The sequence below is a fragment of the Nipponia nippon genome, unplaced genomic scaffold, assembly GCF_047370975.1.
Source record: "Nipponia nippon isolate SJK-2023a ecotype South Korea unplaced genomic scaffold, ASM4737097v1 scaffold_1, whole genome shotgun sequence".
Lineage (NCBI taxonomy): Eukaryota > Metazoa > Chordata > Aves > Pelecaniformes > Threskiornithidae > Nipponia > Nipponia nippon.
Genome location: NW_028262290.1, coordinates 119,624,944 through 119,652,689, shown reverse-complemented (window position 1 = coordinate 119,652,689; position 27,746 = coordinate 119,624,944). Strand labels below are relative to the sequence as shown.

The 27,746-nt window shown below is 41.7% G+C and overlaps 3 protein-coding genes across 9 annotated transcripts in view; 2 read left to right on the top strand and 1 right to left on the bottom strand.

The window, feature by feature from the left end:
- Positions 1–9,540, top strand: part of DNAJC13 (DnaJ heat shock protein family (Hsp40) member C13) — a 57,697-nt gene extending 48,157 nt beyond the window's left edge. For 2 of the 6 annotated variants that reach the window (XM_087769826.1, XM_087769817.1), the window contains 8 exons: positions 22–191; positions 571–613; positions 1,523–1,696; positions 2,739–2,918; positions 3,178–3,318; positions 3,798–3,941; positions 4,767–4,866; positions 8,183–8,321. In XM_087769826.1, the coding sequence (XP_087625952.1) occupies positions 22–191; positions 571–613; positions 1,523–1,696; positions 2,739–2,918; positions 3,178–3,318; positions 3,798–3,941; positions 4,767–4,866; positions 8,183–8,280 (1,050 nt within the window). In that variant the 3' untranslated portion in view covers positions 8,281–8,321. The other 4 variants (XM_087769852.1, XM_087769844.1, XM_087769834.1 and 1 more) reach the window with 4 other exon arrangements.
- Positions 9,541–10,898: 1,358 nt separating this feature from the next.
- Positions 10,899–27,746, bottom strand: part of ACAD11 (acyl-CoA dehydrogenase family member 11) — a 29,530-nt gene continuing 12,682 nt past the window's right edge. The window contains exons 13-20 of one of the 2 annotated variants that reach the window (XM_009464524.2): positions 27,634–27,732; positions 17,263–17,329; positions 15,641–15,726; positions 15,378–15,449; positions 14,343–14,497; positions 12,320–12,436; positions 11,746–11,855; positions 10,899–11,242 (exon numbers count right to left, since the gene is read on the bottom strand). In XM_009464524.2, coding sequence (XP_009462799.2) covers positions 11,128–11,242; positions 11,746–11,855; positions 12,320–12,436; positions 14,343–14,497; positions 15,378–15,449; positions 15,641–15,726; positions 17,263–17,329; positions 27,634–27,732 — 821 coding nt within the window. In that variant the 3' untranslated portion in view covers positions 10,899–11,127. The remainder of the gene's footprint in view (positions 11,243–11,745; positions 11,856–12,319; positions 12,437–14,342; positions 14,498–15,377; positions 15,450–15,640; positions 15,727–17,262; positions 17,330–27,633; positions 27,733–27,746) is intronic. The other variant, XM_087769877.1, reaches the window with a different exon arrangement.
- Positions 20,616–25,624, top strand: ACKR4 (atypical chemokine receptor 4). Its single transcript, XM_009464483.2, has 2 exons — positions 20,616–20,724; positions 23,600–25,624. Exon 2 carries the CDS (start codon positions 23,607–23,609, stop codon positions 24,678–24,680), a length of 1,074 nt encoding a protein of 357 aa, XP_009462758.1. The 5' UTR covers positions 20,616–20,724; positions 23,600–23,606; the 3' UTR covers positions 24,681–25,624.

Genomic DNA, 27,746 nt, shown 5'->3' with positions numbered 1-27,746 from the left:
AATTCTGTTCATCCTTTCTAGGTTAGAATTACACTAATGAAATTTTTACCTGGAGTCTTCATGGATGCCATGAGGGACAACCCTGAAGCTGCTGTTCATATCTTTGAGGGAACTCATGAAAATCCTGAGTTAATTTGGAATGACAACTCCAGGGAGAAAGTATCAACAACAGTTCGAGAAATGATGCTTGAGTATGTGGAGACCTACTGACTAAGTATTTTCTTAATTGAGACACACTTTTAGTGGCAGTAAACCAGAAGAAGTTGCTATAGAAGACGTGTCAGACAGAGCTCTGCCTGTAAAAAGTAGAATCCTTGCAAGCCAGACTTCAGTGAAAAGAAACTTGTCCACTGTTTGTATATTTCACCTGTAACTCAGTGATGCAAGTGCGGTTTGTGCACAATCCAGGTATTTGCTCGCTGCTATAAGATTTGGGAGGGGGTTAAAATGAGGAGAAAACAGGATTTGGAAACTGGAACTACTTCACGATAATGGAGGGAGACTGAGCTGTCAAGTAGGGAAGATGACTGCTTCTTTTACTGCTTGTTAAAACTTGCTTTCTTTTTAAAGGCACTTTAAACTGCAGAGGGACAACCCTGACACTAACTGGAAGGTAAAAGTATGCTGTTTCTGCTTTGGGTGTGTCCAGGGAGACTATAAGCCAGCTGATAATATATGCATGTATGTAACTCTGACAGGCTTTCCTCTTAAAGTACCAATAGGAACTCACTGCTGTGCTAACTTAACTATTTTAATATTGAACTGATGCTTTCGTTCAGACACTTTATTGGCAGTGGTTTTGCCAGTAATACTCTGAATTTTCTGATAGTTCAGGTCATTCTAAAACTTATCAAAAGTCAGCAACAAAGGAGAATACTGATTTGCTGGAAAAAGTCCTGCCACTCATTATATAGCTGTAGTAAACTTCGTCTTGGTAAATATTCAGGGATGTTAGTAAGCCACTGAGTCTCAAAAATGATTGTCCTGAGCCATTCTATCACATCAGGTCAATTGGTGAGATGTTTCAGTCTGTAGTATTTCCCAGTATCTGTGAAAGGCCAGGCATGACTTCCTCCCAACAGTGGTCTAGTTCAACATCAGAACAACTTCTGAACACGTGCAGGATGGCTATTTTGACGCAGGTGTAAACTGGAAACTTCCCTAGGTTAATGGTGAGAAACCTTCCCCTGAAGTGTGCAAGAAAGAAAGGAAAGGGCTGTTTTATCAGCCGTGTTGCTGGTACTTCTCTTGAACTAGTGTTTACCACTAGTGTAGTTGTAGACTCGGTAACTTGTGTTCTTTGAAAGAGAAGTCCGCTGTAGTAGTACTGCCTGCACTGTTCTTCCTACTCTCACTTCATGTTTCTTCAAGATGAAGTGTTTGTTGATCTTGCACAGCTCTGTTTTGGAGAATACAGTTAGTTCAGTGACCCTTACCACTTAAGAGTCATGATGTTAGAGAAGCAACGACAGCTCTCTCAAATACACTTGCCAATAACTCCTTCTACTTTACAATTCAACAGCTGCCTGAAGACTTTGCTGTGGTGTATGGTGAGGCAGAAGGTGAACTTTCAGTGGGGGGAGTCTTCCTAAGGATTTTTATTGCCCAGCCGGCCTGGGTTTTACGGAAACCAAGAGAATTTCTCATTGCACTGTTGGAAAAGTTTACGGAGCTGCTGGAGAAAAATAACCCCCATGTAAGATGATTTTTCTGACTCTGCTCTTTGAATTTGTTTAGCAGTTTTAAGCTACTAGTCTTTTAGTATCTGATTAACTTCTGTTCTCACACTTTCTTCCCAACATGAGTGATTTTTTTTGTCTGCTTTCTGACGCTCCGTAAAAGCATGTAGATGTGTTTAGGCAACTTCTGAACATGAGTCAGTGCTTTTAAAGTCCCTAAAGCCACAGAAGTAAGTCTTAGAGGCTTATTTTGTGGTAGAGATGAAGCTTAACAAATTAAGTGTCTTTTAATTATTCGATGACTGACCAAGCTAAGAAAATGGCAGTTGTTCTACACTGCCTAAAAATTTTCAGCTCTTGACACTTCTAGTGTCCTTCTGCAACACTAACTTCCCACTCTGGTGTAAATTACATGACTTAGGCAAGGCTGCCACCTAACAGTTAGTGTAACACAGTAGAACTAATGTGTTACGGTTTGAGAACAATGTTCAAGTCAGTAACTTAATGATATTACTAATAACTGAGTTTTAAACAGTGTTCAGACGGATTCTGGGTTAGACTTGCAGGGGGGGCAATTAACTTGCACATTTAATAAAACGGACATCTTTGTAATAAAGATGTGATAGCAGTTTGTACAGGCATGCAGAATACAGCAAGCGTGGTGAGTGCTGCTGCGCAGACTGCAGAACCCGTTAAGGCATTCAGGTGGTCAGCCTAAACATCCGTGCTGTCGTGCTTCCACCGAGCAAGTTAGCACGTGTGCTGCTGTGCACATAGAGGCTGCAGCCAGACGCTGGCTTCTCTAGATACTGGAAACAGAGCTGAGAAACTTCTGTCTGATCTGTGTTCATGAAACTAGTGAATGTCTGCTGCTGTTGGAGCTGATCACGTTCTTCTAAACTTCTGGTTTTAACAATTTCAAAGCAAAGTGACATGATAAAAGCATTAAGGAAAAAAAAAAAAAACCTATAATGCAGAGCAAGTGAGAAATGTTACTATTATGGCGATACATAACGCTTTACTGAGTTATATTTTCTGTTGGTTTTTGGTTTTCTGCAGGGGGAAACTTTAGAAACCATTACCACAGCAACTGTGTGCCTGTTCAGTGCCCAGCCTCAGCTAGCTGATCAAGTTCCTCCGCTTGGTCATCTTCACAAGATAATCCAAGCTATGAATCACAAGAACAATGCCATTCCTAAATGTGCCATTCGTGTCATGCACATATTGTCTGACAACGAGGTACTGAATCATTTAAGTGCTCAAGGGGAGAAAAAAGCATAACTGGAGTTATTTATGTTGTTTAGTAGCATTCCTAGAAGGGCATTATTCTGACTATAAATACTGTGTACCAGATGATGAGCAGGGACTTATAGCTAATTAATGAGGAATTGATAGATTCAAGACACTGAGAAATTTATGGTCTTGGCTGACTGTATCTGCCACAATGGTCAAGCTTAGCATAAAATAAAGTACTCTGGATGTTTCTGTCTCTCTATAGCTTTGTGTTCGGGCAATGGCATCACTAGAGACTGTTAGCCCTCTCATGAACGGAATGAAAAAGAGATCGGATATAATTGGTGTAGCCTGTGAAGCACTTAATCGAATGTTTCAGAAGGAACAAAATGACTTAGTAGCCCAAGTAAGTAGTATATTCTCAGTCTGTAAAAATGTGATATTTTTATATTTGGCTATCTAATCTGCTTATAAGAGCAGAGGTACCATTCAACTTCAGTGTCCAGGAGGCTTCCTGGAAGCCATCTAACTAATGTGCTTTTCATGTTGGAGAAGTCAGAAGTCAGTCCAAAATGCAGATGTGTTCAAGGATGCTACCCAAGCATTGAAGCTTAATGCATAGGATACTGTTGGCTTGTGTCTGCTGAGAAAGCATAGCATAGGAATGCCAGCTAATTCAACTGAGTTTACACCTAGACAGAGCAGAACTGCTGGATAGTATCTTTGCTTTCTCTTGTATTTATATGGCTCAGGAAAAATTGACTAGCTAAACATACTTGGTAATAGCTGTTGGTTCTTTTGGTTCACACTAATGCTAGTAATGTAAAACATCTGTGTGGAACTTCCTAGTCCCTGTTAAGACAACTCATTTGGGTATGTTTGCAGGCTTTGAAAGCAGATTTGGTCCCTTACCTTCTAAAGCTGCTTGAAGGTGTTGGTCTTGAGAACTTGGAAAGCCCTTCTGCAACAAAAGCTCAGATTGTTAAAACTCTGAAATCCATGTCTCGCAGCCTGCAGTACGGAGAACAGGTAGGTACGGACAAGTCCTTAACTGGGCTTTGTACACTTGGAAGATCAAACTCTGAACATACTTTGTTTAATCTGATGGCTGTCATGTGCGTCACTCCACCAAAACGTAGACATAATGTAACTACAAGATCGTTATGGGTTGGAACGTCTCCATCTTTTTCTTGTGGAGAAGTCATTGGTTCAACACGTGTGAAGAGCACTAATGAAAAAGACAAATCCCAAGTGCAGAAATATTCTATAAGCTCATAGGCTTCTACTGCCAGCTCTTCAGAACTTCTGTTACAAATGTAACTGCTTTTTTGTTTCTTGGATAAATACTGTTGTAGACAACTGTAGTGGTGTTATGGATGTATATTCAAGTTGGTATAATTTGTCCCAGTAACTGTGCTAGTTCTCGGTGCCTTTCTCTTACCCTTGTGTTGAAAACCCTTTCAAAGGGAGGGAAACGGTCTTTCCTCCAAGTCGGCCCGATCTTGCTGTAGTACAGGAAAAGTCCTGTTCTGCCTCAGCTCTAGGTGCATGGCAAGTGGCTGCTTGCAGGGTTGCTTTTCCGTGTCACCTAACGAGGGAATGAGGGAGAAAGTCAAGCTGCTAAATGACTTTTCGTTGAGCCTTCCGCATTACGTGTTCAGCTGCACAATTCAAACGGAGAAGCAAGTTGTGACAGGCTCCTTGGAAATGCGTGATTCTGTATCGCAGCCTAAACTACTGTCATGCTACTTGGTAATCCCTTCAGAACGGTTTGGTTCTAGAAAAAGAGTTTGTTCCCCTAGAACATGACAAATGTCACCTGCTCACTGTGTTTAATCTCTTCCAATACTGCAGGTAAATGAAATTCTGTCTCGTTCTTCTGTATGGAGTGCCTTCAAGGATCAGAAACATGACTTGTTCATTTCTGAGACACAAACAGCAGGATACCTCACAGGTGAGCAGCCCTTTCCTATTTATGTTCTGAATCTTACTGAACTGTTACTTAATTGTCAGACTTGACTCTGGAGATAGTGTTTATCCTCAGGATCTAGTGCCATCGTGTGGCCTGAACATTCAGTGCTGTAAAAATACAGTAAGTTTTTAAAACACTTATTAAAAGCCAAACTTTTTTGTGTGTGGTTGAGAATGTATTTTTCTGGGTAGTCTTTGTTGTACCTACTTCTAAAATATCAGAGCAATGGAATGTGGACACTGGCAAGTCTTGCAAGTACTGTAGTGATAAAGCAGAGATGTAATCGGAACTAATGAATGACAGTAACTTTCCGTGCTTTCTCAGGATCAGTCTACTTTAGTTCTAGAAAAAGTTGTTTTCCAAGGTTGGAGGAGGAGTAAACTTTGTTCAAAATCACTTAGACTTCGTCTGTATTAATTGTCGTGTGAATTATGCTGCTTTAGTGTTAGGCGTGTAGTTGTAGTATTGGAGCAGTTTGAATGCTAACAGCTCGGAGCGTGGGGCCGTGTTCCAGTCAGACTCCGTGCACTGGTGGGGCCCCTCTCCGGTGGGAACGGCCTCCTGCCGGTACTTGGAGCTTGCGGCTTATACTTGAACCCTCCTGCGGCACACCCTGGGTGAGGCCCCTGCTGCTGCCCCCAAGGCTGAAATGGCACCCCAGGGGTGCCTCCTCAGTCCCACTAGCAGTGTCGAAGTGCATTCGAGCCGTGCGTGCTGTGCGCTGCGTACGCAAAGGATAGCAACTGATGTGAGCTCCCTTGCTGGTAATGGCAGGGTGTGGACGTAATCCTAGGAGAGTTGCGCCATAGCAAATCGCATTCTGGTTCTTCCCTCACTGGCGTGCAGCGCTTGATAGACACATCTTTAACGATTACATTCTGCTGTATCACAGGCCAAAACTTCACTATCGCAGATTACTTGCTAGATCTGAAAATTTTATGTAATGACCTTGTAGCAAACTTCGGCTAAAGCAACACGTGATGTAAACTTCTGACTCCTCAATAGCCATCAGCTGAACAATGATGTGGTCTTAAAAGTTTAGCCTCCCGGGTAAGGTTTTAAAGCCCGTTGTGACAGGTTAATAGGAACATTTCCGCGTGCCATGTGGAACTGTCTCATCTGACCCAATATAGAAATCTTGGTAAAGCTTTTGAGCCTAACTGAATTAATGAGGTATAAATCAGATAGCCATATAGACAGAAAAGTTTTTCTTGCAAGATACTAGTGTGTATTTTGAGAAAATGAAGCAGGAGCCTTTCAAGTCAGGAACTAGACATTTTAGAAGCAGACGCTTAATATTTTGAGAGTAGGTATATTGCAACACTTGATGCATTTTTCCACACAGGAGAGACTTGGTGCTTTAGCTTTGAACAGGAGTTTTCTGTTTATTGCACCATTTAATGCTACTTTGACAAAGAGCACTTGACCACTTGATTCGGTTGGTACTGAATTTCCTTGGTATTTCGTAAATAGTATAAATTAGAAATATGATGTAAATGCTGGCTGATTACTGGCTGAGAACTGAAACTATACCAGACATTGTCAGGCTTGAGACTGGGGGCAACATTGCTATCCAATTGCCTTAAGGCCCGTGCTGCATTTAAATTGCCTAATGTTTAAGTGCTTGCAAACGTAGAATGAAGATGCTGTACAAATGCAAAGTGTAGATGGAAACCAAACTAAAGCTTTATTTGTAACCTGCCTTATCTTGTATTCTGCCTTATGTCTTGCTTCAAATTGCTTTGCTATTTGCACTTCCCTTGAAACTTCCCTTGCTTGTTTCTCTTCCCTCAGGTGTCTCTTCTCCTTCCCTTCTAACTGGCAGCAGTCCCCTTCACCTGAGAAGTGGGCTTTAGATCTGCTCTGCCAGGCAGCTTGCTAACTTCTGTGTAGCTCTCTAAAGCAGGTAGATACTATCTTGCAAAACGCACGCTGCACTTGCTGCATTCCGAGTAACAGATGCATGTCGTAGAACTGTAACAAATGTGTGGTTCCAAACTGCAAAACACCGATAAACTTGCCTTCTACGGGCAGCAGAAAACTAACAACTGCAGTGGCTGGTACTTGCTGGTACTACAGATGAACTAAACTTCTGAAGTATGTTAGGAATCCTCCGTAACGGAGAAGTTTGAGGGACAAGAGAACTAGTGGAGTTTTTGCACTGGGACATGTAAGAAAGCGGGTCTGGGTCTTGGCAGATGCCACCGATGGGCTGGCAAAGAGAAGTCCCCTTCTGAAGCCAGGCAGCTGTGTTTACCAAAGGCACTGCTTGCTTTGCTCCCTTGCTCGCAGCAGTAGCGTAGGACTGTTTGCAAGGAGGCAAACCATGCTCTGGTGTTTTGGCTCCAGGCTGTAGTGTGAGAAGGGAGGGTGGGGCATGAAGGGATAGCAAATGTAGGAGAACTCGGTGAGGATGACTTAAGGGGAGGAAAGGACCCAACAGAACTTACCAGGCTGAAGATCAGCGGCGTAGGCCGAAGGTCTAACACCAAGCTGATCACTCTATTGATGCAGGAACACGTTGCGGGTTGGCAGTTTTCTGCAGTCATTAATCTGATAAGAGTTGCTGTTGAAACACCTCATGTGGCAACTTCGGCTTTTATTGCATTTGTTGAAAGCTTCTATAGCACTAAATTTTCAACTCCAAGTTTTGAGGGAGAGGGGTTTTGCCTGCAGTGCAGAACTGACCGCCCCTATAGTAATCGATGTAGGTAACTCCTTACCGCTAATAAATCTAGCTCAGATACAGAGCTTGCATGTCCCTAGAATGCTGTTCCTTTTTCTAACTGAAGGCACGAAGAGCTGCCTAGACAAGCATAAGGCAGTTCTGCTTGTTGACGGGGCAGCCCATTGAGTTTCCTTTAAATATGTGGCTGGGAAAACCTTTGTGACGCTGAAAGCGCAAACGTGGAGCCTAGCAGTGGAACGTGTGCCTGAACTCACTTCACTTCTGCAGCAGGTCCTTTCCGTAGCAAAGGAAGGCTGCCCGCTCTTCACTGCCATTTCTGCGGTGGAAGGCGAGATGGATAATGCTGGTCGCTGGGGTTCTTTTGTAACCGGTTTGGCACAGCAGAATAAAAAATGCTGAGCAAATCCAAGAATGGTCTCCACAAGCTACTCGGTGGACTAAGGTGCCTTAATTCCTAGTGTTCCTAGATTCCAAAGAATCTAAATGTTCTTGTTTAAGGTGTCTGGTTGACTTGGATGATGCATTTGAGCGTTACCAGAGGGAATAACGCTGTTCAATTTCTCTTTAGAATCAAAACTCATGGCCAATATTCTGTTTCCTTCCTGAAAGGCCCTGGAGTTGCTGGTTACCTTACTGCAGGGACGACATCATCTGTAATGCCCAACGTACCACCCCCGGTAGACAACGAAGTGGGAGATGTCAGCTAAGGACTGGAAATTCTTGTGAAAGAGACAGAAAGGCAGACTGGCCAGTGACGAGGAACAGCGCTTTCCTCCAGCACATTGAAGTGAACTTACTGCCTTTCCAGGTGTTTAATGACAGTGTTATTCCTTTTTCTATGACTGCTTTTTTTTTTTTTTTAGGGAAAAAGTCAGTGATTCTAACTATCACACTGTAACACAAGAAAGCACTCTGTGGATCAGCTGAAATGGGTACACAAGAATTTTTTTTTTTCTTGTTGTACGTAAGCACATTTTGTTCCTTTATATTTGTTTACAAGACTGTGAATCAAACTTTCCTAGTTTTTATATTTTATGGATTAGCATGACTGGAGTTGAGCTACAGTCTAGAAGAATTGGGCTAAAATCACTTTGACCTCACCGACCCCCCCCCCAAAAGGGCATCCCTTCTTTTCCCAGTCCGATGTGATCACTCCCATTGAACACGACTCGCAAAGGGTTTGTCCCTGCACCAGTTCACTGATGTCCTTAATCATTAACATTATCTTCTTCCTGAGATCAAACAGCATTAGACATTTGTATGTATAACTGGCTTGACCAAATTGACAAAGCTTCAGCAAAAAAACCTTAAAGTTGACATGTCATGTAAGAAATCAGTGTAATTGTGAAATGTTCTATACATTATCCAGTATATAAAATCTTTCTATATTGAGTGTACATTATACAGATCATTCATATGTACATAAAATTTTAAAATAAAGGGAATTAAGAGCCTTGTTAATGAGATAAAGATGGTGTTCTTATGTAGCTGTTCTTTGAAGGTGTGGGAAACAAGGGCGGTCAGAGATGTTAATTTGAGTGTGGCTAAGTCGGGTTCCTGGGCGTTCTCCCCTGGAAAAACACGGCGTGCAGGTTTTGACAGCCTGGAGCAGGACTCCTAAGCCACAGGTAGCGGCGCAGTGCAGGCCGTTTTGTATTTGAAATGCACTTCAGCCACCGACTTGCTGACGTTCTCAACTTCCTACGAAACATTCTTGGCAGGAAGCAAAAGGAAACTAAGATGGAGGGAAATATAAACAATGATTACTGCTTTCTCCAAAGAGATGATAAGCTTGTTCTTAGGTATAATGAATTGACATGAGCTACGAAATTTTATTGCAGAAAGCTTCCAGTTCTAGGTACTGTACCGCCCTGACTGCCTTCAGCAGCCTTTGCTGAACATCTCTCAGGTCTCATCCTGAAGACGGAGCCAAACAGGGCCTCTTCTCTCCAAGCTCCAACCCTGTGCTGGGGAGGTTGGTTCGTTCATGTGAAAAGTACACACTTGTATCCTTAAGTTAATTGTTGATCAGCCCTGTTGTGGTGGGTTCACCCTGGCTGAATGCCAAGCTGCTCTATCATTCCTCCTCCTCAGCTGGCCAGGGGAGAGGAAATAAAACAAAAGGCTGGCGTGTTGAGATAAGGGCAGTTTAATGAAAGCAGAAGCAAAGGCTGAGTGGGGAAAAGCAAAAGGAAAAAGAAAAGATTTTCATTCTCTACTCCCCAGCAGCAGCGATGTCCAGCCCCCCCCCCCGGGAAGCAGGGCCCCAGCAAGCACAGTGGATGCTCCGGAGGACCAATGCTGCAAAAACAACAACTGCCTCCCCCTCCTCCTCCTCCTTTCTCCTAGCTTTTATTACTGAGCAGCTGTCATATGGTATGGAATATGCGGTCCTGGCTATGTCCCCTCCCAAGAGCCAGCCTTGATACTGTGCGAGCGCTGCTCAGCAGCAGCTGCCAAACCACTGGTGTGTCCTCAACACCCTTCCCGCTCTCCGTACAAAGCACAGCGCTACGAGGGCTGCTGTGGGGAAAATTAACTTCATCTCAGCCCCCCCAATACACCTGTAAAGTTGAAAAGCACCTGGCCTACCTTTATAGGAAGTAGAACTACCCAGGGCGCAGTCTGCTGTGGTCTCCCTGGCTCTGTTACTGTACGAACAAGTTCTCTTGGAAGTCACTTGAGTCGAAGAGGGCTGGTAAAGAAGCAGAGCTGGGGACCTCTGACCTTTGAGAACTTCAGGAAGGTGTATTGGGCTTAAATGGCAGGGCCTGTTTGGGCAGCAGAGGCGGCCATGAACTGCCCTGTGCCAGTCGCTGCTCCTCGGAGGGGAAGGTGCCACCCATGCTTAGACGTACTTAAGAAAGGGTGGGAGCAGCTGGGGCCAGGAGAGAGGAGGATGCACAAAAGGAGACACAAAAGGAAAGACGCGAGGGAAGAGAAAAGGGGCACCTATACGGAAAAATGGGAGGAGATGTGTGAGGAGAAACCGAGGAGTAAGGAGCAAGGAGTAGCAGATAAACTGCTAGGTACTGACCCCAGCCTCACTTGAGGGGAGGCGGGGGAAGGACGAAGCGTAGCCTTAGTGAAGAGGAGGGCAGCTGAGAGCAGGAACTGGGGAGGAGAGGGCTGGACTGAGGCTGAGCTTTGGAAAGGGAAAAGAAAGGCATTACCCCAAGTGTTTAATTGTCATTGAATCAATAATTAAAAGTTTATCCTAGCTTGCAATACACTATAATTGGGTGAAACTCCTGAGTCAAAACTGCTTTGCCTACAACAAAAGAATGAAGAGGGCTTTGGCTCAGAGCAAATAAAGCACTTTAAGCCTCTTAGAAAATAGATTTTATTTAGTGTTATAAAGAACCCAGACAAGTTCTGGTATTTATGTGGCATTCTGCAAATTTGTAATAATTACAAGTAAAGAGTGAAAGAATATGTATTGCTTCAAGCTAGAATCAAGTTTTTGTATTCATCCAATTTTACCTTAACACTATTGCACAGAACAAAACCTTCTCTAAATCTTCCATCCATTTGCAATGGCTTTATGCTGACGCTTAGATTTTTGCCGTTAGCTTCTTCGACTGATCAAGCAGTTCCCACCTTGCAATTGTTGAGAGATGAACTTCATCGGGCCCATCTGCCAGGCGCAAGGTCCGTACATAAGCAAACCTGTGTCGGAAGAGCTGAATTAGGGGTAGATTTCTAATCCTGCCGCAGCAGCGAGCCGGTCTGACGGCAGGATTCCCAGCACTGTCTGTGCTGTAGCCATCCTTTTAACAATAGTCGCTTTGAAAAGAGCTATCACACAGGAGATACCGCAGCAAAATCGTCCTGGCAGGATTGAGATGCGTGGGCTGGAAATGCAGAAGGGTTGTGTCTCCCCCAAGGTCATAAGGGATAAGAATGAGCTTTAGAAAGAGATCCTCTGTGCTGCTGATAAGAACTATTTTAGGTCCAGTGCCAGCTTTTTTTTTCTTTTTATTTTTTGGTAAGGGTAAAGCAATGCAGTTTCATTGGAATTGAATTATAAAAGCACTTGTTTTAACTTTTATAGCTTAAAGGCATATGGACCGTTATTTCAGGCTATCTGAGGTGAAACGGCATGTACTGGCTGTTACAAAATTATTTTAAAAGGAATGCTTTGAATCTACAGACGAGTCTCCCTTACTCACATAGAAGCCAAAGGAAAATCCTGGGAAACTCCAGCTCCGCCACACACTTGGATAGCACAGTCAATCACTTTAAGCACAGCTCGAGGGACAACCACTTTGGTCATGGCTACCTGGAGTTAGAAAAGACCTCACCATTACCAGGAATAGTTTCATAAGCAACTGAAGATGTTTATCTAACGGTTCTAGCGAAGATTGGTATCTCTCAGTACATTCCTTCCTCTTTAGATTGGATGAGGGCTCTGCTGTTCCTGTTCCCTGGGTAAGGTGAAACTGTTTCCAGGAGAGACGGTCACCCAAAACTATCTCATCGTGTGGAGGCAAATGAGCAATACTTGAACTTCTTTAATTTTTAAACACTTTATCAGGTTGATCTCAAAGTTTTTAACTGAGAACACTTCCCAATCTCATGACAATCAAAAGCACAGCTTAAGGCCATCAATTTTCAACACATAGTTATGCTCTATGATTAGAAGGATAACTTTTAGCAACATGTTTTAGCTTGTATTTCAACCAGTTGATCACACAGGTGTTGCATCCCTAAGTCCTAGCCTAAGACTGGCGAAGAAAAATGTACCTCTTTCCTTGCTTTTCTATTGCCCAACGTATCGATCTTGCTGGCTGTTTTTAGCGTAAGCAGTCGAGCCTGTTCGATGCTAAGGCGGCATTCAGCGATCCAGTGGGCAACGACTTCCTGCGGAAACCAAAGCCAACAAGCAGAAAGTCAGTTAATGCCTCCTGGTGTGTCAGGGCCAACCTGCCCGAAGGAAGGCGCCCCGTCTCTCAGCATCTGCATCTTCAGTCATTTAGTGACACCCTTATGCAAATTAAAGCTAGTTTGATGCATGTCACCTGAGGGAAATAACAAAGAAAACACTTGGCTGACAGAAATACTGAAGATTAGATAGAACAGTTCTTTTCCTGGCAGGAAAGAGGATAAAGGGGAAAAATTCCTGATTCTGGCACACTCATTTCCTGGTCAGCCCCACTGCCTGCTAGCCATTTTCCTGAAGCCCTTCAAAGCCTGCTTTTTACTCCCTGCTTTCCTTCACCCCGCTACCAGGATTCACAGCCATCTCTCTCTGTAACACGCCCCAGTATACAAAAATTGGGGGGTGAAAGAAGAATCGGTTCTGTTTTGCTTACACTACTGGTGGCGGTGTGTTACACACCCAGGCAAACAGCTGCAGGGTGGTGCCTGCTGCATCTGTCCACATATTGATGACAAATTACTGCCTCCCTTGATCCAAATGAAGTTCCTCTCTTGGCAGCCCTTCCCTGCTCCTCTTGGCAGCCAACACACCACAGTAGAAAAAAATGTTCACGCTTTGTTTGTCAGTGCAAAAGCTGTTGGGAGCCTGAGCCAGCCTCGGGCACACGCTCCTGCCGGGAGCGTGGCTGTTGTAGCCTTGGGAGCCGCGGGAGGCACGAGCAAATGTGCAGCACTCGCTTCAGTGCAAAGTCTGGGGGGCTCGGCTTAGCTGGCGCCAGCAAAGGCGGTCTGAACCCGGGCGGAGGTGTTCAGACACGCTCTTCCGCCAAGAGCTCCCAGGGTTGTAACTAACTGCCATGTGGGCGGTGGTGCCAGTCAGCCTGTTACCCAAGGCAGCCAACAGCCTCACCTCTTCCTTTGCTATCCCGGAGCTGTGAAGAACCTATGCTGGCCATATAGCTGGCCTCCAGGTCTTGCCTGTGGCGTCATCAAACATCGGTTTCACTATAACGAGCGTCTCGGAAATAGAGTGCGCCTCACTCAACTCTTTTTATTAATTCCAGGTTATGGTCGTGAATGGACGTTTGGCAATGACATGACTGGAAAATGGATATGTAAGATTATTCCCCCTGGATCTGTACAAACAACTTTCTATAACCTGTGCCAGACACTAACTCAAGTTTCCTCTTTCCGTTGCCTTTACTTGTTTTTTCCAATAAAGTCATCCTATCTGTTGGATAAGGCTGAGGAACGCTTGAAATGTGATAGGCCAACTACTAAATGCTGATAGTTTCTATAAAAAGCAGACTGTCATCTTTTCATTATTCTAGCAAGCTCTCTTATGAAACAGTATTTCAATTCCAGAGCAAGACAAGACCAAAAATCCCACTATGGCCTTGGTTTGGTCTGTACTTTCATAAGTAAGTACAAATAATCGATCAGAGAAGTAAAATTTTTAGTCAAATTTAGACCCTTGAGTGTCTCCGGTAATCACGAACAGAGATGCCTGGGTGACGAATTCGATACACAAAAATAGTGAATTCAGATTGCAACTACAGAAAGCTCAGCTGTATGCCTGAAAAAAAAATACCTGTCCAAACTGATCAGTGAAAGCAGAGAAAAAACCACGGTGACAAAATCTGTATTCAAATCCAGCAAAGGATATCCAATTCATTGCAAGGGGAAAAAAATCCCATAGGTTACAGTGAAAAATGGGAGCCTTGCAAGGGGATTGTTTCCTTTCCCACCTGAAGCATTATGAATAGGAATTCAAGGTTAGGGCACATCTACTGCAGTGCCCGTTATCAGAATCACAAAGTTCTGTGTGGGCAAAACAAAGGGTGATGTCTGGAGCACGCGAATTGAGACAAAGAGGGAAGATGCTTACGTGGTGATACAGTTTCTTCCCAAAAGTCTCTCTCTGTGCGGCACGCTGGCACATTATCTGTAAAGCGGTTTCAGCTGCGCCAAGGGACCTCATGCAGTGATGAATACGGCCTGGCCCAAGCCGACCTTGAGCAATCTCGAACCCCCTGCCCTCACCTGGTTGGAGAGAAAAACAGGCACATGTAGGCTCCTTGATTCCCGCTTGAAATGATCCATGGCTCTGAGCAGAAGTGGCCTCATAGCACCAGAGCTAGAAGCAAGCTTCTTAAAAGTTTATTTTGCAGAACTTTTTCTGGTTTACTCCAACTAGATCTATATTGACATACTGTTAATAATACAGCGCAAAGTACATTCTAAGATGGTTTCTGAGAGGGTTTGATTTACTTGATTTAAATGTTCTTTATCTTTCTTACATTGAAAAATACATCTATGAGATTTGGTATGAGAATCTGGGGGAAGAGTTTGAGGTTTCCAGGTCCTAGGGCTACTCAAGAGAGAAAGCTCTTTCAGGGAAATAAAAATAGCAGAGAGGAAATACTGTAAACCCTGATTTCTTAGAAGTGAGAGAAGCAGAGCAAAGTTCTCCATGCAGAAGATAGCAGTGCTGGCCTGCTCATTCTTTCTTTTTTTTTTTTCCAGTTCTGCTAAGTCCACAGGCTTGGACGGCCACGGACTACAGCAGAACGCTCTTTTTGATCTGTAAAGTCTGTGAGAACTGGTTTTGGGGAAAGAATGCCACTGACTGACAGTGTCTGCTTTGCTCTGCTTCAGGGCAGTGATTTTTGCATGACAGCTACAGCTGCCCTGCTTCCTTCAATCACCTTTCTGCTCTGAACAAGTTACATTCAAGCAGCAGGTAGACTGCTAAAGGAGTGTGTTTGACATGTGTTTGACATGTGTTTGACAGCCTGGCTCAACTGACCATAACTGTTTACAATAACTTATGGTGATTCATAAAATAAACCACCATAAAATAAACCATAAAACTTGGTTCATTGCTGTATGTATTAAAAAGGAATTAATACCGAAAACTCACCCAGTATTATATTGGAGACAGGTACTCGCACATCATTGAAGTGTATCTCAAAGTGTCCTCCATGGATCTCATCTACAGGGATAGAGAAAACACAACAGCCGGGTAAAACGAAGGAGGATAAAAATACAGGCCTTCAATTCCTCACCCTTCTTCTATATATGCATTTTACTGATTTATTTCATATGCAGTATTCATAGTATTACTGCAACTTCTGAGATCGCTAAAAATTAATACACATATAGCTTATAAATATTATCATCTACCCAGGTAGCCAAACACTGAGAGGGGTCTTATCAGCTTCAGCCCTGGAGCGTCCATGGGAACAATGATCATACTGTGCTGCTCGTACCTGATCAAGACAAAATGCACAAGTTACGATTAACTTTGAGCCTTCCTTCTGTCCCCTCCCTCCACTTCTTTTATTTTCTATCCTTAATTTAGCACTCGCATGAAGCCAATGTTGAGATTTACCTACACCGATTACAGCCCTCCTGCCTGCATGCGGTGCGGCGTGCATGCTTCAACACTCCTTGAATCACCAGTCAACAAGTAAAAATGTGCTACTGGCATCTAATACACCACGACCGAAAAACCACTACTTCTGTCACATCTGTCCAAGTACTTCTGTATCAGCCAGGCTGTTCCCACCCCCCCGCCCCCGCATTTCTCTTTTGTTCTCAAAACATGTTTATCATCATTATCATCTTGGCATGCCCATAGTTTAGGAAAAGAGTCCCCATGTTTGAATTCCTTCAGAATATTTAAGGTCAGTTAGTAGTCATGGAGAACCGGAGGTGACATCGCAGGCCCCTGAATTCAGTCTCCAGTTCTAGCGTGTGCGGTACCACATAATCCCCTCCATGAACTTCTGTTCGGCTTTGAAGAGCTCAACAGATGCCACCGTCTGTGCAGCCGTTGCACAAACCATCCCGTATGCTGGAAGCAAGTTACTGTTTACTTCTCAGTGGAACCGAGCCAAATCTAAAAACTTAAGATAATCAGTGGAATCTGGGCTAAAATCCAACTTAGAGATATAAATGTTCCAATTCTTTTGTATCTTAAGCTCTGTGATTTTAATAGAATCGGTCACAAAACATTTTATTCATCACTCGCATAAGTTTTTGTAAAAGGCAATTTTAGTTTGGTAATAAGAGCTGAACAACATAGTTATTTTAAACAAGAAGAGGGAATTATTATATTTACACATATAGGAATGGAATGAGTAGGTCTGATTAAAGATGTGCGATGTTGTGCTCACACAACTTCACAAAACAAACATCCCGTGTTTCAAACTTAACTTTCTATCCCTACAGAAAACTTTGTGAGAAACTTAGTAGATAACTTCAGGTCTGTGACGTGCCACTTGTACTCATTCTGTTCAGGGAAGCTCTGAAAAGCTTTGTTTTTATTACCACTTAAGCAAGCAATTCTTACTCTTGTTAATCGTTTTATATGCTATACTTATGAAATAAATTGTAAGCCAGAGATGGTTGTTGGTTGAACAACGGATGCCGATGAAAACCAATGTGACCAAGATAAAGTTAGTGAAGCCCAAAAAATGTCCTGATCCAATTCATCACACAGCTGCAGGAACACTAGAGCAAGTACAACGGAGCGGGGGAAACACACGGATGCAAGCTGGTGACACTAAAAAGGTTGGGAGGCTTCAGTCATCAGCGGCTGACAGCAAAACAGGAGCTTGGTCAGCAACATTTTTCTCTAAACAGACACATGCACAGGTTTAAAACTCCCCTGTCATTCACAAGCACATCCAACTGATCAAGGCAATTAAAGGTATTTCACTTAACAAAATTTTTTTGCAAGCAGTGACTCCTCCAGGAAAACAAGTTTTAGGTAACTCTCTGAATCTCCCAGGAATCCTTACCTGGATGCTGAGGAGGTTTTGGTTTTGCCCATTACAATTGCAACTTTGCAATTTGGGTTCCCAGCACCTTAAAAAAGTCACAAACACAAAAATAGTTCTCAATATAAAAATCTCAGTGTAGAATTAGATGAAGTTTCATACGAATAAATCTTACTCCCTTCCTTTCGTGATACGGGAGCGAAAGCATGCAGTCTACTTCTGTGTTTATACTCTGAGTAATCAGACTGAAGCAAAATACATCTTATTGCTTAACATGTAAAAGGGAGTTGACTTGTGGGGAGGAAAACAATGAAAAGCCAAACATCCAAACCCTCCAGGATCCAGCTCCATTATCTATTTCTGTGAAGAGAGAACAAGAAAGTACTTGAAATGGCATCTAATTACTTCTGTCTCCACTACAGCTGAGCAAATAAGTGTGATATACAAAAGCACCCCTCAAGGTGAGATGCTGCCATTTCAAAAGTAAAGCTTCTTAAAACTGTAAAGACTGGAGGATCTATGTGGGAACGAAATGCCAGCCACGTTATAATCAAATTACGCAAATCAGGATATCAAAGGGTTAACATGGTGACTTCGCTACTACTCCAGCGTAACTTCCCTGGAATGAAGGTTTTTTTGCCCCTTCCTGCAAATTATTTTAGTTTGCACTTTAAAGAAAGATCAGAGTGGAAATCGTTACCCAAAAACGATCTGCTAGCATTTCAAGCCATTGATAACATTATTTGATACAAGTCATTGTAGCATAAAGCTGGCATTTTAACGTACAAGTCCTACAGAAGATTCTACCATTAATTAAAATGGCATCTTATTTCTAAGAGCCTTAATCCTCACTATCTTTTTCTTTAAAGGTTTCTCAGTACCAAAGCGTGCTCTCATTCCTTTCAAAGTCTCAGACAGACAACGAAGCTAGGGAAATGGAGGCAGGATTATACCTGATGTATGTAACAATCAGTAAATTTTTTATTGCTACCTCAATGCAGATGACAAGCTTCGCAGAGATTTAATTCAAGATTTGATCTGGACCAACTCGGTTTGTTTGGAGGTCAGAAACAAAGATGACTTCTTAACTTCCCTGGCAGCTGTTACCACAAGGTTTGGGAGCCTCTGGTCTAGACAATACAACCACCTGGCTTTGAGCTGAGCTGCTTCCTCCTCAGAACAGCCCCTGTGATGGCCGGAAAGTGGGGGAGAGATTTATCTCATTCTGATCAACACTGCCTGTTTCAAGGGCCAGACTGCTGGCTGGTTACTTTCCACTTTTGCAATATGCTATTCATCCATTGTTTTCAAAGTGGGGTTATGCTTGTGGCCCATGAGCTCTACAATGCTAAGGAGCTAAAATACCTGAGTGAAAAGCTGGGGTGGGAGGGAATGAATCAGCTTGGTTAAAAAAAAAAAAAAAAAAAGTACACCTCAAACAGTTGGCTCATTTGGGCAACTGCAGCAAGCGGGTGACCGACCCCAAAATAACACATATGCTTTGCAATGTACTATTCTGCAAAGAGAAATGCTACACTCTTAAGGGGTATTTGACTCTTCTCCTTTTCCACAGAAGGTAAAGAATTGCACAAGTGGTGTTTTCTAGACCACACTTATCTTGAAGTGAGGTTTACAACAAAAGATATTTTGACTTTCTGGAATCTCTTCAAAAACCGTTTTGTAAACACCCTCAAGTCACATCCCTGCTTCAAAAAAAGGCAAATTTCACAATGTTGTATGAAAAAAATCAGAAGACGCTTTCATGTTGAACTTAAGTGAGGAGTTCGCTGAGAGCTAGACATCTGGTTAGACGCTCTAAGTCGTAAGTACAAGTTTCTGGAAGGCAAACGAATACCTCTGTTCCATGTGCAGTTTCTCATCTGAACACAGCAAAGGAAGGCAGATTCCTGGCCTTTCCACTCCTTAGAGTCTGAAGTTCTGAATACCCAAAACAAATTTTATGCAACTTTGACCCATAAACACCAGAAAGAAGTTCCGGTCTAATGCAGGACTCTGAAAGACTCCAGTGCTTTGGAAGAAATACAGATTGCTGGGATGGAATAAATCTCTCATTTGTAAACGACATTTTTACATTACTTACAGAATTCAAAGAAGCTGCTGGTGAATGGGGGAAAGAGTCAGAGCTGCCTGTCATTTTAGCAGGAGTTAGAAGTAGTTTTGCAAGAAACTCACAATTGAAAAAATAGAAATAGTAAAGAACTTAGAAGGTCAGTTTTAAGCATATTTCCATATCAATAAGCTTTTTCACAAGCTTTTTCATATATATGCCTGCACAACCCATCCAAAACTTTTAAACCACAATGCCGCTACATAGGGAAACACTGTAAGTTTAACTAATGTACTATATTTTTTAACTCTTCATGGCACTCACATAGGCGAAGACAGTGATATTGTAAAATGTTCTTAGAGGGTTGATCACCATCCTATCAGAAGCCTAATCTTTGCTATCAGGGGTGTAACATGCTTAAAATTACTGATCTTCACACCATCAACTTATACAGGTTCTTTCTGGTGGAGAGTACTAAATGTGGCACAGACATGGACAGTACAACCTTTACTTAAAGAAGCTGCCATATAACCTGGTTTCAGAAGCCAATAGCACTTAATTCTTGCAATCTAGTTATCTATTTTTTAGTGTCCATGGATGGAATAGCATCTTTTTATTTTTCTTCTACAGCACCTGCCTGGCTTGCAGTTTCTGTAGAAATAACATCAAACATATAGATTACGAGTCTGACTGGTAACATTCAAGTCCCTGAGAACTCTCCCATAGGGTGCAGGACTATCTGCTTACACTTTGGTTGAGAATTTACTACTTGCTTTCACATCTTTTCCCTATTATCTTCCTGGTTTTGTTCAATATCACATACTGAAAGAGCAACCTCCCCCATCTTACAAAGAGCAAACTCATCTTTCTATTGTATCCCCTAAAAAGTTACTTAAAGGGGGGATATAAGGATCGCTTAAAACCTTACAGAGGCAGCCATCACAAGCACAGTAGTGTCCTGAGGAAAGAACGTAGTGACGCCGTACAGGTAACTCTGCCCCAGACAGAATACCTCCTCTTTCTTTCCTTCTCAAATTTCAAATGTGTGATTTCATAAAAGCCTTTTAATTATATATAAAACAAAAACAAAACAACATTTGGACTTTCAGGAGTAAAACAACCAACAACACAGTGAAATAGTAAGAGAGTCTTGACCTTCCAAAGAACACTCACATTCTGGTTGGAACAGGGAGGAACATAGGAAATGTACGTCTTCAAAATAAGAAGAGTTTCTAGGGAAGTAGGATTTTTATTTATTTTTTTTTTTAAACTGGCAAGTTAAAATGAAAGTGCAACTGACTTCCAGATGAGGGTGTGGTGCGAAGACAAAATGCAGTGTGTCAGACCAATTCAGATCATTTCACTGAAGCACATCTCAACTGCAGTACCTGCTACTAGTCTGCTGACAAAAGAAGGTTAGTTTTGTTTTAATATTTACTGCTCTGTATATAATTATCTACATAGATAAGGGCTAGGATTTACTCTTAGTTAAGCTGGCTTTCTGTACAGAGAGATATAATTTCACTAAGGCACATGCTCATTTCCAGTCTTAAAATTAGATTTGTGCAGTAGAAGAACAGAATACCACTTAATTCATTAAAGAAAAAAATCTGTCTGTTTAAACTGGAGATATTAACTTCGTTCAACACAGGGATATTAACTTCATTCATACAATCCCATAACTTGTATCTAAATGGGAAGCTGGTATAATTCTGCAAGAAAACAGGCAAAGCTGTCTATTAATATATCTATTAATATACCTCCTAGAAAACAGTATTTGAATAAACAGCTGAGGTTCTGAGCTGTTTGGGTACTTGTGAGCAGTATTTTATGTGATAAGATTCCTTTCTGTCATAACATCCTGAGAAGTCTCCGGCTGTAAAAGGCAGCGTACCCGCGGCAATTTGATTCTGTAAGAAATTCCACGTGGGCATAAGGCGGCTCGCTGCGTGGGACGGAGACTAAACTAAGCCCGTTCCACTGCTCATCAGCACCTGACTCCCGTGGGACTGCTCTGCTTTATGTAATGGGCATGTATACGTGCACCGGAGAAACAACATTAACAGGAATGACAAATATGAACGGGCACGTTAGCCAAAACATAACCATGGTTTTAAGGGAGAAATATCAACTGTTGCATTTCAGATAACTTCGTTTCCGTCAAGAACTCAGGTCAGCCAAAAGCATATCAGACAGCAGAGCATGCTCCTTGTCGCAGCCAAACTGCTGTGTGATAAGCAGACTTCTTGAAGTTTGCATGGAAATGTTTATTTTTTTGCTTCCAAGCAAGTTTGCCAGTGATCCAATTTGAATAAGCATTCCCAGATGGGTTCTGTAATAAGTGTTTTAGACCACAACCAAATCTTTTCAGTTTAACTTTTAATTTTCTTCTAACCTTGGCTAAGTGGATTAAACTCTCCCTGCAGCAGTTTCTTTTCTATTAAAAAAAAAAAATGCTACATTTGCTGCTGATGTCTGAACCTCTCCTCAAAGTACTATAAAGCTGCAAAAGATTACCCCTGCTGAAAAATACTGCTAACACAGCTTGTTAGGCATAGAATAAACATCCCTTGCCAAACTAATAAATAGAATTACTGTATTTTTCCATTCCGCACACCTCATTTAGGCAACAGTAAATGACAGATTACAAGACTTAAAATAAGAGTAATCATTGTTTAAAGTTTAATGGGAAGTGTTTTGAAATGTTAACAAAGTAATCCAACAAAGTCATTATGGATGAAGCCAAACCAAATAGTTAATTTCTAACTAACACACTTTTTAAAAAATTTAGATAGCAGATCCACATTAAAAAAATAATCAAGCAAAACCAGAAATTACTCATTTCTTTCTATTTAATTGGTCTGCATCCCTGAATATGAGATCAATCAGTAACTTATTTTTCCTGGTCAATAGGATACATAAAAAAAAAAATTTAAGAGATACTGTTTATAATAAAGGTTTGGCAACCCTTCATTTAAACCCTTGTCTAAAACCCAGAAAAGGTATTTGGAGTTTTTTCAAGCTTGAAAAAGCTCTGAGGCAGAATATCAGATAAGAATTTGCTTTCAGTAACATTGGCCTCAAACTCTGAAACACTGCAGATGATGAGAAAGGGGGATGTGTTTTTCATTCTCAATTACCTTTTGCTACTGCTGTTAAGAAATCTTAATCCCATTTATTTCAAGAAAACAGGGCACTGCAGGACGGTAGTTTACGACAGAAAGAATTTCAGCAAATCAGAACATAATTACAGAAAAAGAAGAAAATACTGTAGGACATGACTCGCTTAAGATACAGTCTGAAGAGAGGAACACTGAAACTTGAACCCTAAGCTGGCAGTGAAAATATAGCCTTAGTGTTTATGGGGTAAATCTGTCATGAGGTAGTTCTTGAGAAAACAGCTGAGGTTCTGAGCTGTTTGGGTACTTGTGGGCAGAATTGTATGTGATAAGATTCCTTCCTGTCATAACATCCTGAGAAGTTTCCAGCTGTAAGATGCAGTGTACCCACAGCAATCTGATTCTGTAAGAAATTCCACGGAGGCACGGCTCGCTGTGTGGGATGGAGACTAAACTGAGCCTGTTCCACTGCTGCTCAGCAACTGACTCCACTGCCGTGCTTCATGGAACGGGCGTGCGTATGTGTGCCCGAGAAACAAACAAGCACGCTCTCCCTATATTATACTCATATCCCAAACTTGCCAAAATTTATGACAGTAGGCACAGAATACTACTGCTTGCCTCTCAGCTTTAATCTGTTAGCATTTCTTACCCACTCTATTGTAATAGCATTTACAGCCTTCAACTGGTACTCCTTTGCTTTGCAGAGGCTGTAGAGAGGAAGGTGTAATTTCAGCCCTATAAAGGTACAGACAAATTTATTTTGCAATGGAATATTGTCAAACATAACTGAGTCAGAGCAGTTTAAGCAAGGATGGTTCCTCAACTGAAATGTGGAAACCAGTGAGGTCCACTCCAAGCATCTTGCAATCTCAAACACCGAGGTTAATGAAAGCATTTCAATTGAATTCCTTTTACTTTGCATTGCATACACGGATGTAGTCAGTTACCCCATTTCTTCTGAGAATTTGAGACGGTCTGTTCTGCCTCCATCACTGTCTATCTCTACTTTGATTATTTACAAATGTATTCTCAATATCCAACTTCTTTAAACCTGAAATGTATAAGCAACCCTGAGCAAGGGGTTTAGGTTTCAACAGAAATTTTAAAATTTAAAACCAGTATTGTTTCTTTGGTATTCCCTTCTCCCCCCTTTTTTTGTGTCTTGTAGCTTTGCCATGGACTGGGATATGAATAACTCAACTGACTACTGGACTGAGGACGAGGATGATGATCTCAACTCTGTTATAGATTACAATACGTATGAGCTTCTCTGTGAAAAAAGTGATGTGAGAAATTTCAGGAAATTATTCCTTCCTGTGTTCTATGCATTGACTTTCACTGTTGGAGTCGCTGGAAATTCATTAGTGGTCGCAATTTATGCCTATTGCAAGAAACCGAAGACTAAGACAGATGTGTACATCATGCATCTAGCCATTGCTGATTTGCTCTTGCTCTTTACACTCCCTTTTTGGGCTGCAAGTGCAGTGCAGGGATGGGAACTTGGCAACTCAATGTGCAAGCTCACTTCTTCTCTGTACACCATGAATTTCAGCTCTAGTATGCTGTTCCTGGCCTGTATCAGTGTGGATAGATACAGGGCCACTTCTGAATCCCAGGGTCATAGAAGATTTGGTAAACGCTGCAGTGTTACCTGCATCTGTGTCTGGCTGTTGGCCATTTTTCTCAGTATCCCTGAAATGATATTTAATCAAGTCAAGAAACACAATGACAGCAATGAATGCCTTCCCGTATTTCCAATGAACATGGAAACACTCTTAAAAGCAATCATTGAAATCCTGGAAATTATCCTGGAATTTCTGCTTCCTTTCCTAGTAATGCTGATCTGCTATTCAGCTACTGCTCGAGCAATCTTTAGATCTGCAAATGCTAAAAAATCTAGACCTTTCATGGTTCTGCTGGCAGTAGTGGCTACTTTCATTATTACCCAGCTACCTTACAACATTGTTAAGTTCTGGCGAGCCATAGATACCATCTACATGTTGATTACTGACTGTGATGCAAGTAAAACCATAGACGTCGCACTCCAGGTCACCAAGAGCATAGCTTTGTTTCACACCTGCCTGAACCCTCTTCTCTATGCCTTTCTCGGTGCCTCTTTTAAAATGCATATTATGAAAATTGCAAAAAAGTATGGATACTGGAGAAGACAACAACAGAATGGAAGACCTGAAGAAATTTCTGTGAATTATGAAGACCATACTGAAGAAACAATTAGTTTCACTATATAGACTCTCCATTACTTTCACTATCTTATATAACCAAGGGAATTATTTACTAATTCTGGGGGTATTGTTTCAGCAGCTGTTTGTCTGCAAGTCAACTTTCAGATTAATTTCTGAACCTGCAGACTAGCCAAGACACTACAGTGCAGTTCAAAGTGGAACATGTTGATCAAAATTAAGCATCGGGCAAGAACTAAATACTGAAATTCCTAGAAACAACTAGAGATATTTATTCAAAACAAAACAAAACAAAAAAAGCCTCAGCAAAATCTGAACACCTAAAAGACCCCCAACATTTAAATTTCAAAGGGTCACAGTACTATGCACTTAAATAGCTGTGTAATGAACAATCTGTACATGTCTAAACATATAATTAAAACAGAAAAAGAAGCCATCAGCAATAGAACAGGAATACGGGAACTTTTGTACCAAAAGTTAATAATCTTGTGTTTCTCCAACTATTTTGTAAAACTTTAGAACATATGCCTGATAAGTCAGTTCCATTTTGTTCCTCAGCTATCATTCCATAGATATGGTTGCAGCTTGAAATGAGGTATCACTTCATGGCTGAGAATTGAGGGAGGGCGGGGGGAAGCCATGCTCCATGCATTTCCACATACATATAGCAACAACACCACCCTCCACAAAAAACAGTAACTCATTCTCTGTAACTACCAAAAATGACCTTTCACCTCTCCTTTTCTGCTCACCCTAAACTTCAACAAGCCCAGTGCCCTATGGGAGGCACATTCTAGATCTCTGTAAATGTCACGTCAAATGTAAATGCCAAAGTAGTGCAGTCAAAGCATTAGCAGACATGTAAGAAAAAGTTAAGTTAATCTTCAGATACAAGGCCTGGAATTTCTAGTCAGAATTTGTAAAATGAATCAAACAGTAACTGTATCTGCTAAAATATATGAACATACAATAAAATCAAAGAATAAAAAATATGCACTGGCTGTCATTTATTCATATCTTCATGTTTGTTTTGTTTTAGTAGGTATTGACATCTCTCATCAATAGGCTTTTAGCAACCAGCGAAGGCTAGAGGCCTTGCTTGATGAATGAGAGAGGTTCTGACTCCATATGGAGCTCACGGCTGGTGGGATTTACAGTTTGTCCACAGAGAGGTACCGAAGCTGGCCCCCTGCCACAGTGCTGGCGAGGATTCCAGGAAAACAGCAGTTTTCCGCAACTCTCTGGAAGCATTTCAAATATATTGACATATTAGCTTTCAGAATGAAAAAAGTGGTATTACAGCATACTATCCCTGCCTTCAAACATCCCATGGGCTCTGACAAAATGCCTGATCTATGGCTTATGAAAGCCAACAAGAATCTCTCATTTTCAGACACTGTCCCTAGTTACACGATTATGGACTGGAAGAAAAAGCTCAAAAATGACAGACAAGAAACAACAGTAGCATAAACAAGACACAAGCCTCTTCTCTCTGTTTGGATGACAAAAGCTTACAAAATTTCTGCCTAGTATGAGAAATACTAGGGCGTGAACGGATAAGTCAGCAGTGCTTGACAGATGGTCTATGCATACACCATAAATCTGACAAGTTTAAGCCATACTGGATTTACTGTAGATGCACAAAGCACCCATGCAGAGCATGGTAAGAAATTCCAGTTCTTCCACGAAGCAACCGACTCCTTGCGTGCGTGATTTATAATTTATCTTCACAAATACAGAGTGGTTGCACCCAGAGTGACATTCTGACCAGGCTGTCAGGCTTCTGGAATTCCCAAACATCCAAGGACCTAATCAACAACTCAGAGTAAAAACAGGGGGGGAACAAACCCAAACCAAAAACCAAACCAAACCAAAAAAACCCTCCCAAAAAAACAACCAGGCAGAAAAGGAGACTCCTGAGTAAGGCAGAGCTGCATGTATGTGTTTCTCAAACTTGCTGAAATTTCAGCACCTTTTGTGCATCTGTCTTCATGCAAATCTCACTGTCCTCATTATTTTTATTAGAAATTAGACAAACCAAACCATGCTTACTCTCTTATGTTTACTCTCCTTTTTATAATTCACGTAACTAATTTTATGAATAATATTTTGTGTGTATGACCTCCTACAAACTCTCCCATTCCTTCCTTAGGAACTGCAATGCACAGTTGGGAGACACTGACCCAGAGCAAAGGCAGTAGCCAGCAGTTAAGCGACACTCTCAGGCCTAGAGACAAGATACCATGCCTCTTTTTGCCACCAGTTTTGCAGTACTAGAGAAGAGAGTGCGCCCTATCTTCTGGTGAGTCTAGGTATTGCACAAGCATGTATGAGTATGTCGCTGCCACGCTCAAAGGTACATAAATGAAACATTCCAGTTTCACTCCAGTTTGCAACCCAGTTTATATAGTTGGCTTCCAAACTCCCAGGGAATGATGATTTTCCAGTTGTTATCATACATCTTTCAGTAAAAAAGTAATGGCACTATATTATCAAGGACATTTACCACTTACAGTCTAGTCCATTCATTTTTCTGGGAAGTACAGTATAAAAAAAAAAACCTGTAAGAGTCAGTCCGACAGCATCACAGGCTAGTTTAAAAAGCAGCCAAATTTTACTGTAACTACACAATATACTCAAACCTCACACTCAAGCTGCAAAAGACAGCTTCATAAAAACAAAGTTTAAAGGCTACGGCCATAAATGTGTAAGTTACCTGATGGAAAGAAGTAACGTTTAAAGAACAATACTTGCATTCATTCTGTGAACGAAATTCAGAGGTTCCAAAAAGGGCCCAAAATCCCAAATTGGATCAAGTCTTGGACTTTTCTTCATAGAACAAAAGCTCAATTCAGCTCTTTCCATTGTTTTACATTCTATTGCCTTTACCCAAGAAGAGATAATTCTCGATCTCAGAAATGGAGCACAAATATTTTTGTTTTATCAGTTCTTGGAAAGAATTTTAGACTTAGCCATTCTTATTTAGGGCTTCCATGCTTACCACTGCTCCACCACTTCTTGCCATTGATCACATAACTGTTTCCATCTCGCTCAATGCTGCATTGCATATTGGTGGCATCACTTGAAGCGACATCAGGTTCTGCGTTAAAGAAA